The 11,545-nt window shown below is 42.4% G+C and overlaps 1 protein-coding gene across 5 annotated transcripts in view; it reads right to left on the bottom strand.

The window, feature by feature from the left end:
* Positions 1–4,558: 4,558 nt before the first annotated feature.
* BDNF (brain derived neurotrophic factor) overlaps positions 4,559–11,545 on the bottom strand; it is a 38,002-nt gene continuing 31,015 nt past the window's right edge. For all 5 annotated transcript variants that reach the window (XM_059475289.1, XM_059475292.1, XM_059475291.1 and 2 more), the window contains exon 2: positions 4,559–6,022. In XM_059475289.1, the coding sequence (XP_059331272.1) occupies positions 5,261–6,022 (762 nt within the window). In that variant the 3' untranslated portion in view covers positions 4,559–5,260. The remainder of the gene's footprint in view (positions 6,023–11,545) is intronic.

Here is an 11,545-nt window from a genome sequence, read left to right as displayed (position 1 = left end):
TATAGCAACACCACAGTCTCTGAGTACTCAAAATGGTAGCAAGTTGTTTTAAAACAACAAACTCTACGTATAAAAAAAGTTCAGGGAAAAAATAAATCTCCTCCTCTTCCAAAACACCATCTACAGACACTCCCTGACTTTAAAATTCCAAATCCTTCACAAGGTCAGACATCAGTGCTCTTTATATTTACTCAAAACAAGTGCATCAATTACTTTTCCATTTTAATGGACCTGCCAGAAGGTGTCTCCTCAATGAGGACCTAATTAGGGGAAGGAGCCTGTGGAAGCCATGTATTAGATCCACTTGGGACACACTGAAATAAACATCCTCCCCCTCTCATTACACTTCAGTGTAGCCTTCTCTTCTCTTCAAAAACCTTTTACTGTACTGCTTTCTATTATTTTTTTTTTGCTGAGTAATTTTAAAGTCCATCTATGGATCTTTTTTTTTTTTTTTTTTTTCTTTTAATTCTCCAGGTGAGAAAAGCCATGAGAATTCCTTTGTTTTCCCCTTTTCCAGAGCTAGGCCTCAGTAGAGTGGCTGGCTGGATGGTTAGCACAGCACCTGTACCTCCCTGTGCAGCTCAAATCTGCATTTTGAGTGTGTGCATTCCATTCCCTGGGCACCCATGTCATACCATCAACACAGATTTAACTGCTGAAGCAAAAGGCAGCTCTGCTCATCCACATCCCAAAGGCTGCAGCATCCATGGGAGGGTGACAATAAAAAACAGTGCGCACACAGGTGTGTTTAATATCAGTGACCATCTGCAGAAGAATCATTTCCTCAGTTTTTGTGATATATTGCTGGTACTGGGCTCCTGAAAAATCTGCAGCAATAGGTTTTTGGGGAGAGTCTGGGTTTGTGCTCCCCCCCACCTCCCTCCTTAAGTTATATGCAAGTTTCCTACTCATCGTGAGGATTTATTGATTATTAAAGGTCCGTGGGATAACTAAATGTACAGGCTTGGCAGTTGTAGTAGAGATTATTTTAGAAATGCTAATGAGGTGTTAAATCCAAGGAATCCCACTCCTAATACTCAGTAGGGTCATAAATCAGTGCAGGAGATATAAATATAAATTTAAAAATAACAATTTAAAAATCAGGTACATGACTGTAGCTATTGAGTTTATGTGTCACTTATCCCTTAGCTACTAAGGGTAGAAACTCCCACCCCCTTATGCTCTTTATTTTATACTTGAGTAAAACCATATATATGTCATTCATGGGCTTTTAGTTCATGAGGACTTTTGTGCTGGAATTAAATGGAAATGCATCATCCTGCAAGCATCCCCAGCTTTCATGTGAAGTAAATTCTTGCTATCCCTCCCCTCCCAATGCTAACTATGAAACAGGGGGCTACCTGCCCTCCGAGTGAGATTTTATTGCTAAAATAGAGTAAAAATTGTTTTAAAACAAAGAACACACATATTTATAGTAAAACTCAAGTTTGTTTTACAATTAGAGAAAAGTCACATGGTCCCCCAAAAAACCCCATTTTATATATATATATATGTATTTCGAAAATATATTTAAAAACATAAAAAACTCTAGTTAAACATATATTATGTTAATCAGTACACTTAAATATAGCTCAATTATATTTACAATATGACGCAGTTGCTTTTAAATTTTAATGCCAATTTCAGTATTTTCCCAAAAAACCATAAAATTATATAAATATACAATAAATATTTATGTTACACAAGATGAATAATAGAGAACAAGGCCACAGACATGAACTTACAGTTGCAAGAGTCCTTTAACACAGCACTAGGCCTGCTGACATGCATGGAATACTTCTGTCACCAACAGACCACAGCAAGAGTTAATGAAGTTTAATTAAGAGTTTAATGAAGTGATGTGAAGGAAAACCAACCCTCCCCTCTCTGTCTCTGTGTTAACTGAAACTGCCCAGCCTGTGAGCATGGATGTCTAATGTCAGAGCTATGGGGCTGCAGGTTAATTGCCAATATCAATAATACCAATATATCAATCACTACTGCAGGTTAATTGCCAATATCAATAATATCAATTATTGATCAGTTACTGAGCACAGAGCTGGCATGTTCTGGTGAATATTGTTCAGTATGTTCTGGTGAATATCAGTATCAATAATATCAATAGTATCAATTACTGATCAGTTACTGAGCGCAGAGCTGGCACGTTCTAGGGAGTATCACTCTGGTGTAGATGCCAGGCAGAGTTCTCCAGGTTAATTGCTAATATCAATAATATCAAAATCAGTTATTGAGCACAGAGCTGGCATGTTCTTAATCCCATCTCTACAATCTCTACATCACTCTGGTGCAGGTACCAGGCAGAGTTCTACAGGTTAATTGCCAATATCAATAATATCAATTATTGATCAGTTACTGAGCACAGAGCTGGCACGTTCTGGTGAATATCGTTCTGGTGTAGGTGCCAGGCAGAGTTCTACAGGTTAATTGCCAATATCAGTATCAATAATATCAATAATATCAATTATTGATCAGTTATTGAGCACAGAGCTGGCATGTTCTCAATCCCATCTCTACAATCTCTGCATCACTCTGGTGCACAGCTCTCTGGGCCCCCAGCTCCACGGGATGTCCTTCATCCCTCTGGAGCCACCATCCCACTCCTCTCATTCTGCCACACCTGCACCACCCTCACTGTGCCAGCTGAGCATTTACAAGTAAAGCATATAGCCACAGCTAACTCTGGGAAGGAAGGAGCTTTATTTCTAGCATGATTTGGGCATTAGCATTTCTCTCTTGGAAGTCTCTTTGAACTGGCAGTTATTTGATTCCTGTATGTGAATTAGACTCCTGTCAGATCCAAGCTATCTCTTGCAGTCTAGCTGAGTAACGTGTTTGTTATTGCCACATCAGCATCATCCTTTCCTTCCCAGCAGCCAGCCCTTGTTTTGAGAGGAGCTGCCATCAGAGCACCTCTCTGCTGCTGAGAGCAGCTCCTGAGTCACGCTGCCTTTACTCAATGCAAACCACACACACACAGGTGTGCCCCAGGGGAGTGAAATGCTCGGGTGGAAGGTGGACCTGCCCATGATAAACATGATCTTTAAGGTCTCTTCCAACACAAAACAGTCTTTGATACTATCATTTAATTTGCATGAAGAGTATCTGAGATGAAGTTTTGAGAATTTCAATAAGGTTTCAGGTTGGGGGTTTTTTTTGGTTTTATTTTTTTTTCTGTGTGGGAAATGCCCATCAGCAATCAATGGGAAAGGCTGAAGTTTGAAGCTCAGGTGGGTCACACAACCTTCTCTTCTCACTCAGTCTGGCCACTGGCACTTGGACAGGCAGTTGCCCTCAGGAAGGGGCTGCCCTTCTACCCAAAGCAGAAGTAATCACTGATGAGAAGTGTCTGTTAGCTTCCAGCATGGGTTTCTACCAGTGATGACACAAAATCAGTTTTAAATATGCTCTTCAAAGAGCATTACTGGGGCAAACATATTTCTGTAAGCTTTGCCCAGTCAGAGTTTTAATAAACACAGATTCTACAGCATTCAGAAGCAGATTATATTTTGCAGTATTCTCCTACTTGTTCAGCTATTTTTTATCTCCAGGAACTACAAATATAGCCTGAGCCTCCAGTGAGCTTTCTAAGAAGCTATTTCGGCGCTCAGCCCACTGTGGCCAGTGTGCTGTGCACAGCTCAGCCCCACAGCCTGCCTTTCTAGCAGCACTTCTGTCAGCAGAGGGGGAGCACAGAGTGAGCACAGCCCTCAGACCTAAGCCACCTAAGCCAGCTCTTCCAGCACTTGCTCCTGATTTGCTTCCAGAGTGGATTTTTAGTGGCAGTATTTGTTTCACAAGGTAAGCCTGCCGGCAGAGGTGGAGCCACACGAACAAAACGCCAATTACTTTCTGCTGGAAGCAGCTCCTCTCTGTCCATTCCCAAGCTGGTTTCTAGGCTCCTTCAGGCACAGATGCCCCAGAGTTTGCCCACCTGCTCTGCAGGGCTGGGGCTGCTGGCATGCTCTGCAGGGGAAGGGCACCCACGCACATGGCCAAGCTCTTGCTCTCTAACAGAATGCACATTCAGTGATGACTGCAACTGGGACAGCCTCAGCCAGCCCAAAGCACTGTTATTTGTTCCCAAACTGGCTGAGCTATAAAATCCCACAACCAGCCTGATTTCAGACCCTCATCCTCTTTTCTAGACCCTTTTTCTAGTGACACTCTCACCGTGCTTCACCAAGACATTTGATCCAAGCACAGTCTTTTATTATAGGAAAATAATTGCTCTGAACACTATAGAATATTCTCTATATGACAAGCTCCAGTTCTATGGTAAGTGAAATACTTTAAGATCACAACCAATGTCCCTCCAGAGGGAGAAAAGGGGAAAAAAATTTCTCAAACACAAGCAAACATGGTATAAGCAAATGCATGTCTCAAAAGACTGAAAATTAAAAAAGAAAGACAAAAAAAAAAACCCCAACAACAACAAACCACCCCCCCCAACAACCAAAAAAAGCATGTTGCCATACAGTTAAATAAGTGTTGTCTTTAAGCCTGAAGTTCAACAATGTGAAGTGGAACATCACCATTCTTTTTCAGTTGCCTCTTTTTATTATTTTTTGTCAGTAGTTGGACTGCTATTGCAAACATCTTCACAACATACAAAAACCAAATTGTTTTCTAATCCAGAATAAGGTAATGATTTTTTTTTTTTGTTGTTTTTCAATCTGACGGGACTTCAAAAGTAAAAGAGAAACAGTAAAACTATGACAACAGCACCTTGACATTGTTTTAATTTCAACGCTATCAGAAGTTAGAAGCAGTAAACATATATACTAACAGACTAAAGATACTTACTGTCTAAAATGTAAACAGAATGTTTTGGTTCAATTTATTTTTCTGAAAGAGGACAGTTTATCATTAATTCACAATTGAAGCAGCATGCAATTTTATTCTTTTTTTTTAAATTTTTTATATTTTCAATTCTTGGCAACGGCGACAAACCACAATGTTATGGAGGAATGTAATGCAGACTTTTTTGTTCGCTTTTCTTTTTTTTTCGATTTTTTTTTTTTTTTTTGTTTCTTTGTTTAAACTTGTGCGCAAATGACTATTGTTCCCCTTCAGGTCATGGATATGTTCAATAAATAGATTGTGTAACCACTGTACTGTATAAACTTCAGTCATACATGCAGTCCATAAAATTATTTTTTACCGAATAATTTACCCTGTTATGTATATATACAAATAGATAATTTTGTCTCAATATAATCTATACAACACGAATCCACTATCTTCCCCTTTTAATGGTCAATGTACATACACAGGAAGTGTCTATCCTTATGAAGCGCCAGCCAACTCTCTTTTTGTTATCCATGGTGAGAGCTCTCACGTAAGACTGCGTAGTTCGGCACTGCGAGTTCCAGTGCCTCTTGTCTATGCCCCTGCAGCCCTCCTTTGTGTACCCCTTGGGGTTGCATTTGGTCTCGTAGAAGTATTGCTTCAGCTGGCCTTTGGGCACGGGCACTTTCTCCAGCACGGTGACGGTGGCCCCGGACATGTCCACCGCAGTCTTTTTCTCGGCGGCCGTCACCCACTCGCTGGTGCTGTCGCAGACGCTCAGCTCCCCGCGGCGCGCGGGGTCCGAGTGGCGCCGCACGCGCATCGACATGTTGGCGGCATCCAGGTAGTTTTTGTACTCCTCCAGCAGGAACAGCAGCGGCGGTTCCAAAGGCACTTGGCTGCTCAGCATCACTCGGGATGTGTACAAGTCTGCATCCTTGTTTCCCTCGCCGGGCTGGATGTCCTGCTCCTCGTCCAGGAGCTCCTCTATGACGTGCTCAAAGGTGTCTGCCAACGATGTCAGCGCCCTGGAACCGGCACTGGGCCCGTTTATGCTCTCCAGAGTCCCGTGGGTCCGGAGGCCTGGGTAAGCCAAGCTGCCTTGTCCTCTTAGACTCGCTTCTTTCATTGGGGCAGCTTTCATGCAAGTGAAGTATGAGATAACCATAGTAAAGAAAAGGATGGTCATCACTCTTCTCACTTGGTGGAACTGTAAAAAGCAAGAAAAACAAATTAATTTACAAGGTTTGGAGTAATAAAAACTCGCATGACCGTGCATTTTCTACAGAGGTGCTCTGCACACAATTGCAACTCATTTCCAGTGATAAAGCATACTCTTGTTAAAGAGTGTTCTTTAAATTAGAGTTTCAAAAAAAGCACAGGCTGCAGCACAGGCAACATTGATCCCAGCAACTCGGTAGGCTAAGATCACTCAGTGCAAGTATTAGATTAGATACTACACAGACTCCTTATTTATTGACCAATTACACCTATTCCAAGTAACAGCAAAAGCAGAACTGCTCTTTAGCAATACAGCATTTCAGCAATAAAAGACAGCTCCACAGCCGTGAGAGGCAAGACTTGCATTTCAAGTGCAAATGTAAATACTTGATTTTGAGGATCTAAGGCAGAAAATAGCTCATCATTCTGCCCACAAAAACAAATAAACAAACAACTGAGCAGCACCAGGATAAAGCATTTGTGTTTTGAAAGCAATCTTCAAAACACAGGAAGAAGCCATACAATTGTCAATTTCTCATCTAAACGTAGAAGGTGTACATATACATAAATACAGAACAAGAAAATGGCCTGGGGCAGTAAACTTGAGCAGGACAGATGCTTGCATCATGCTAACGGCACGGAAAGGGCGTGCTGGAACACAGAGCTGGGAAGAGCTACACTCAAGTGACAGCAGCAGAACCACTGCCCTGTGCTTCTCCAGGGCCCCACAGCCCCTGTTCTCAGGTGGGGAAAACATTTATTTACACCTACTTAGAGCCCAGAGGCCACCATGAAACCCAGCATCACCAGCCCTACTGCCATGCTGAAACCCAGCAGCTGGCCTGCTTCTCTCACATTCTGCCCCCAAATCTGGCATGTGTTATGGGTTTATGTGCATGCTCATCTCTGTCCTCACTGGGAGGGGAGGGGTAGCACCAGAGAGGCGTGCTGGTCAGGCAGTTCCTCACCAGGCTTGGAGTTAGCACAGCTCACTCCTGTCAGGACTCCCAGCCGCAGGGAGCTCACATGAACTCCTCCCCAAGTGCTTTGCTAAGGCTGCTCAGGTAGAAATTATTTCCTCCTCAAGGGCAGAGTAGATGCTGTAAGTCCTGTTACAAGAACCACCCCCAAACCCTGCAGTGACAGAGAGCTATGCCTTCTGTCTGATCCCCAGCACTACTATAACATCTACCACACCAGTTGTTATTTTTTCCTTTCTCACCAGTTCTGTTTGCTAGAAAGCAGCGGCATTGTTCACATTTTTGAAAAAGCAGCTAATGCATGTTTCAGAGCTTTTGAACTTCCTTTGGAAGTACCTCATACTTGGCAACACACATTGGAGTAAATGCTATTTCTGTTTGCCAACAGGGTGCTATGAAAAAAGACTTTATCTCCAGTAAATGTACTGTGGGAAATGAGTACTCTTATGACTTAACATGGAAAGGCAATTTATCATAAAACATACAAATAAAATGAAATGTGCACTAGAAAGGCAATGCCCAAAATGTACTTAATGAAGTCAGGGTGGGAAGTGTTCAGGTTTATGCCCATGCCCCCCTCATCTCCAGACTCCCACTAAACAAGATTTTGGCCAAGAATCCTTTCTAACCCCGCACAACTCTTCCTTCATCCCTCCATCCCTCTTCCTGTTTAATAGTGTTGTTGTGGCATAGATTTATTAAGATTAAACAAACCTGGCATCTGTGACTCACAGGAACATGGTGTTTGCTCTAACCATGCAGAACATTAATATTTTGCAGTTTTTTCCCTGTTGGTATTTTTAAAACATTCTACAGGGAGTGTCAGATTTCTTCCTCAAAGGGGAGGAAAAGAGGCATTACAGAGGTGATTTACAAAAGAAGGGAAAAGATTGCTAGTCTTCCTTTACCAAATGAGAGACAAAACAACTCTTCTTGTCTTGAAGATGGGTGGCTCAGCTAACATACAAATGCAGAGCCAGTGGAACAGAAAAATAATATTTATACACTCTCTCTTCAGAGAATTGTTTAATATAAAACCTAAAATGAAAAGAACCCCAAACACTCACATCACACTCTGTGGCCACCAGAGCAATGAACAGAAAGCAGATCTCCTGGCTCCTAACCAAGTTCCTGTTCTTTTTATGGAAGCAGTGCCCAGAGGTCCTGGCCAGTTCCTGCCGCTGTGGGACAGAGTCTCTCTGAGCATGTGGGGCACAAGGGGCACCAAACAAGCACAGGGCAGGGAGAAGTTTGCCCCATCAGGTGAGGACACCAGCTGGAGCTGCTCTGTGCTTTTCAAGCTAGACAGGTGAACAAAGGAGAGAAGAACCCTGGACCAGGTCACATCCTTCACCACTGTCTGTTCACCTTGCACAGGGAGAGAACAGAACAGAGGCTGGGCATCTTCACTCACAACAAGCTGCAAGAAATTGTGTACAACTACACTCTGAAAAGCAACAATTTTTAGACAGGCATTACCCACATAACATCCTGATGATACAGTGCTTAAAAGCCAATCCTCTTCCTCCCATTTAAAACTGTAGAAGAGCATGTCAGAGTAAGCTTTAGCAGCACAGATAAAGGAATATTGCCAGTAAGAAACCACAGATCAAACATCTACTGCTCTGCAAGTGAGGCCCAGACTAAGCTGAACTCCAGAAGCAGGATGTAAAAACATTCTTCTCTCTATCTTGACAGCGACTTGAGCACTATACAGATTCCTTATCTTTGGCAGCAAAATTATATCAAGTGATTTAATACAAGGGTGTAGTGTTTTACCACCTGGGAAATATCTTCATTTTAGAGACCACAGCAATTCATATTAGCAGCTTATAAAAATCAACTAGTTTAACATGCTGTAGCAGAATAAGGTATCTCATGTCACAGACAGAATCCCACAACCTTTCAGCTATTGTTGAACTGACACACAAAAGCATATATGCTGGTTTTACCTGGCTTGATTTTTTTTGATGAGGAGGGAATACGCCAGCCACAGAAGTGATTTTTTAAAATACCTTTTAAGTTTTGAGCCTATTTTGCCCTTCAAGTATTTCTTCCCAATGCTTACCTCAACTCATGAGCCCCTTTGGGTTTTCTTTCCCCATTCTCTGCTCAACTATAGCAGAGAAGAATGGCTGAAGAGTTTTTCCCCGGGTGCCTGGCATTTAGCCAGCATCAAAGCACAACAGCATGGTTAATCTCTTTCTCAATGAGGCAGGACTAATATCCCAATGTAGCACCAATAAGGTCACTAGAACACTTTGGATGGCAGCTTCCAGTCCTTTTCCTCTCTGTTCTCCAGCCACCAAACCTTCACTATAGTGCAAAGATTAAAGATATTGCCTGTTCTGTTAGCTTAAGTGTCTTGTGAACCCCAAACATTTTGTGCACATCCTTCTGATTATGAGCCAGTCACTGCGCCACCCCGTGTGGAAGAACTGAGCTGGGAACATGGGAGAAAACTATTTTCCTGTTTTCCCAGCCTGCTACTACCAAGAGAGGTATTGATCCTTTCTGTGCTGGGCACAGCCAGCAGGGAGAGGCCTTGCATGGAGATGCCCCAGCATTTCTGTGTGCATCCATCCCCGAGGCTCTGCTGGTAGACTGAGCCACTATTCCTCACAGGGGCTCACCACTGGAGCAGCCAGGCTGATAACGCAGTTCTGAGGGCATCAACACCTCTGCATGCCAGACTAACAGTGCAGCCATGGCTACTTGTAGTAGGATGTGCACCCACAAACACACAATAAAAAAAAATCACTGATGTTACATCACTCGTTTTCCTTCCCTTCTCAGGTGTAGGAGGTTCAGGTCTCTACACCACACCTTCTAGAAACAACGAGTAAAGGCTGCAACCCTTGTGCACTCCTCTGCAGCCACACCTCTGGGCATCAAAGATTGCAGACCTCTCTAGGAGAGGAGATCTTGGTGCAGCTGTTGTCCCAGGCACTGAACACCCACTAACATGTACAACATAGATACACAGCAGCCTCCCCGAGAGCCTTAAGGTGCTCCCTTGGGACATGAGGTGTGTCCATCAGAAATCCCACCTGAGACCAGCTTTGGGAACACTGTCCATTCTCATGGCCTCAAGAATGTCCCCTCTGCTTTCACACAGCACAGTGGAGCTGGAGCAATGAAAAGAGGTCACCCATTGGAGTGGATCTCAGGAAGATGTGACCTACTTCACAGCCCAATAAAGTCCAACACTTACAGCTAGAGTAAGGACATGGAATTGTGGCAGGCATCTCCACTAATGGGAAGCAGGCTCATTAAAAGAAGGTCATGTCAATTAGCTACAGCTACTTTACATATGCAGTCAAATACCTTGCTGTACTATTTATTTCAGTATTTGTATTTAATGAAGATTCATCAGTTAATTATTTCATTAATTTTGGGTCTTTTAAGCAAAAATCCAGCAGCTTAACAGGCTAATTTCCTGCAGAGGGACCTAAGGAATAGCTGTGACCATGTACTTGCTTTCCTGCATCCCAGTATGTGCCATGTGAGTTGAAATAACTTTCAGTAGTGAGTAGATTCATGCTTTAATCTCCAGAAAGGAGTGCGCGAAGGAAGATAAAATTAGCAGCAAGTGACATTCGTTTTGTGCCTTGCCATTTTCTAAGATCTTTACACAAAAGTTCAATTTACTAAACCCTACTGAATGCCACAGGCATGAGTTCCTGCTTTATGCATCATTACCAGAGTGTGTGAACGGATATCAAAATAGGATGCATGTCAGCACATGATTTGCAAAGACTAAATGTACTGAGAACAAACAGTATTAACCTTTATCACATGCATAACTGGATGTCTGACACACTCTACTCATCCTCAAGGCTATTTATGCAGCAAAGTATATAATTACATTTTATTACTGCAAATAAAGCACCCACTCCCCAATACATATACATGCACACCCATATCCAATTTGTATTCTTCTAAGTTGGTGCTTCTTGTCAGGAAGAATAAACCTATTTTATTTTTATTCTCATGCTGGTTTTCCCTGAGGTAATGAAATCTACTTAGTCTTAATGCCAGAGATAGCAGACACTATGAAGTGTTTTGAAGTCCAAGATAAACAGCAAGCAAATTTACAAATAGTGTTAACTTTAACTAGAACTTTTAGCATAAGAAATTGACTTTCTTCTTATGTTGCTAAATATTGTCTGTGGTACAGCTTCCGAGAGCAAAGAAACTCAAGCAATGTCTATATTGGCTCTGCAAAGGCATGCATCTGTCTAAAGGAACACAAGGCATTTTTTGTGGGGTTCCAAGGTTTTATTGGACTCTCTCCCCAGTACATACAGGAATCAGCTTCTGACAACCAGAGGTGAGAAAGCACCCAAAGAAAATAATGGCAAAATAATAATGCCATGACATCACAGTCTTGATCCTTCACAGAGCCACATATCAGAGTTTCCTACAGACTTTGCTCATACCTTCCTAGACACTCAAACAGACCTCAAACACTCACTGAGTGAGAAGTCATCTGCTTTAGTGAGTGCAGAGCAGATTCATTGCAAACACAC

Source organism: Ammospiza nelsoni, chromosome 6 (genome assembly GCF_027579445.1).
Source record: "Ammospiza nelsoni isolate bAmmNel1 chromosome 6, bAmmNel1.pri, whole genome shotgun sequence".
Taxonomy (NCBI): domain Eukaryota; kingdom Metazoa; phylum Chordata; class Aves; order Passeriformes; family Passerellidae; genus Ammospiza; species Ammospiza nelsoni.
Note: the sequence above shows the minus strand (reverse complement) of the source record. Positions and strands in the feature narration are given on the sequence as shown.